Source organism: Lichtheimia ornata, assembly GCF_029851405.1.
Source record: "Lichtheimia ornata isolate CBS 291.66 chromosome Unknown scaffold00613, whole genome shotgun sequence".
In the NCBI taxonomy this organism is placed as follows: domain Eukaryota; kingdom Fungi; phylum Mucoromycota; class Mucoromycetes; order Mucorales; family Lichtheimiaceae; genus Lichtheimia; species Lichtheimia ornata.
The window spans coordinates 1-607 of record NW_026695882.1 but is presented as its reverse complement, the minus strand read 5'-3'; the positions used below and the strand labels follow the sequence as shown (position 1 = coordinate 607).

At 43.2% G+C, this 607-nt stretch overlaps 1 protein-coding gene across 1 annotated transcript; it reads left to right on the top strand.

Annotated features, from left to right (window-relative positions):
• Positions 1 to 77: 77 nt before the first annotated feature.
• O0I10_013366 (uncharacterized protein) lies at positions 78 to 607 on the top strand (the record flags this gene model as incomplete). Its single annotated transcript, XM_058493127.1, has 1 exon — positions 78 to 607. A coding segment is annotated over one exon (530 nt), but the record flags the coding sequence as incomplete, so codon positions are not given.

Genomic DNA, 607 nt, shown 5'->3' with positions numbered 1-607 from the left:
GACTTTCTCGTTACATTTGATATACATACATCACATTTTTTTCTTTGAATTTTGCAAACAAACACCTATCAACAAACATGTCACCCAATCCTATCCAAAAACAAACAACTAAGAAGTCTGAAGGCGAGTCTACCACCAGAGGTAGCAAAGCCAATGACGCTCCTAAGCGCGGTGAAGAAGTCATTAAGGATCTTGATGATGGAAACGCTGACGCCATGGAAATCGACTCTGATCCTAAAGAGAAGGAGAAGAGCAAGGACGATGATGAGGATAGCTTACAAAAGTATGCTGAATCAGTATCGGACGAAGACATGGTCATTGAAGAAGATCGTGCAAAAGAGTATGAGCCTCTTGGTTCAGAAATTTCTTCGGGCAAGATTGGCCCAAACACGCCTAACTATGTTATGCGTTCTTATTGTCAGCAAGAAGCTGATAAGTGCGACCGACAGATGAAGGCCGCTATTGCTGCTGGTGATGACAAGTCTTTCGACGAGTTGTCTAAGCAGAAAGAAAGATGGTTGCTGAAGAAGCAGCATTTTCTTGAGGATGATGGAGTTGGTCCTTCGTCATCCAAGGGCAAGTCTCAAGGCAAGAAGGCTTTGAAAGA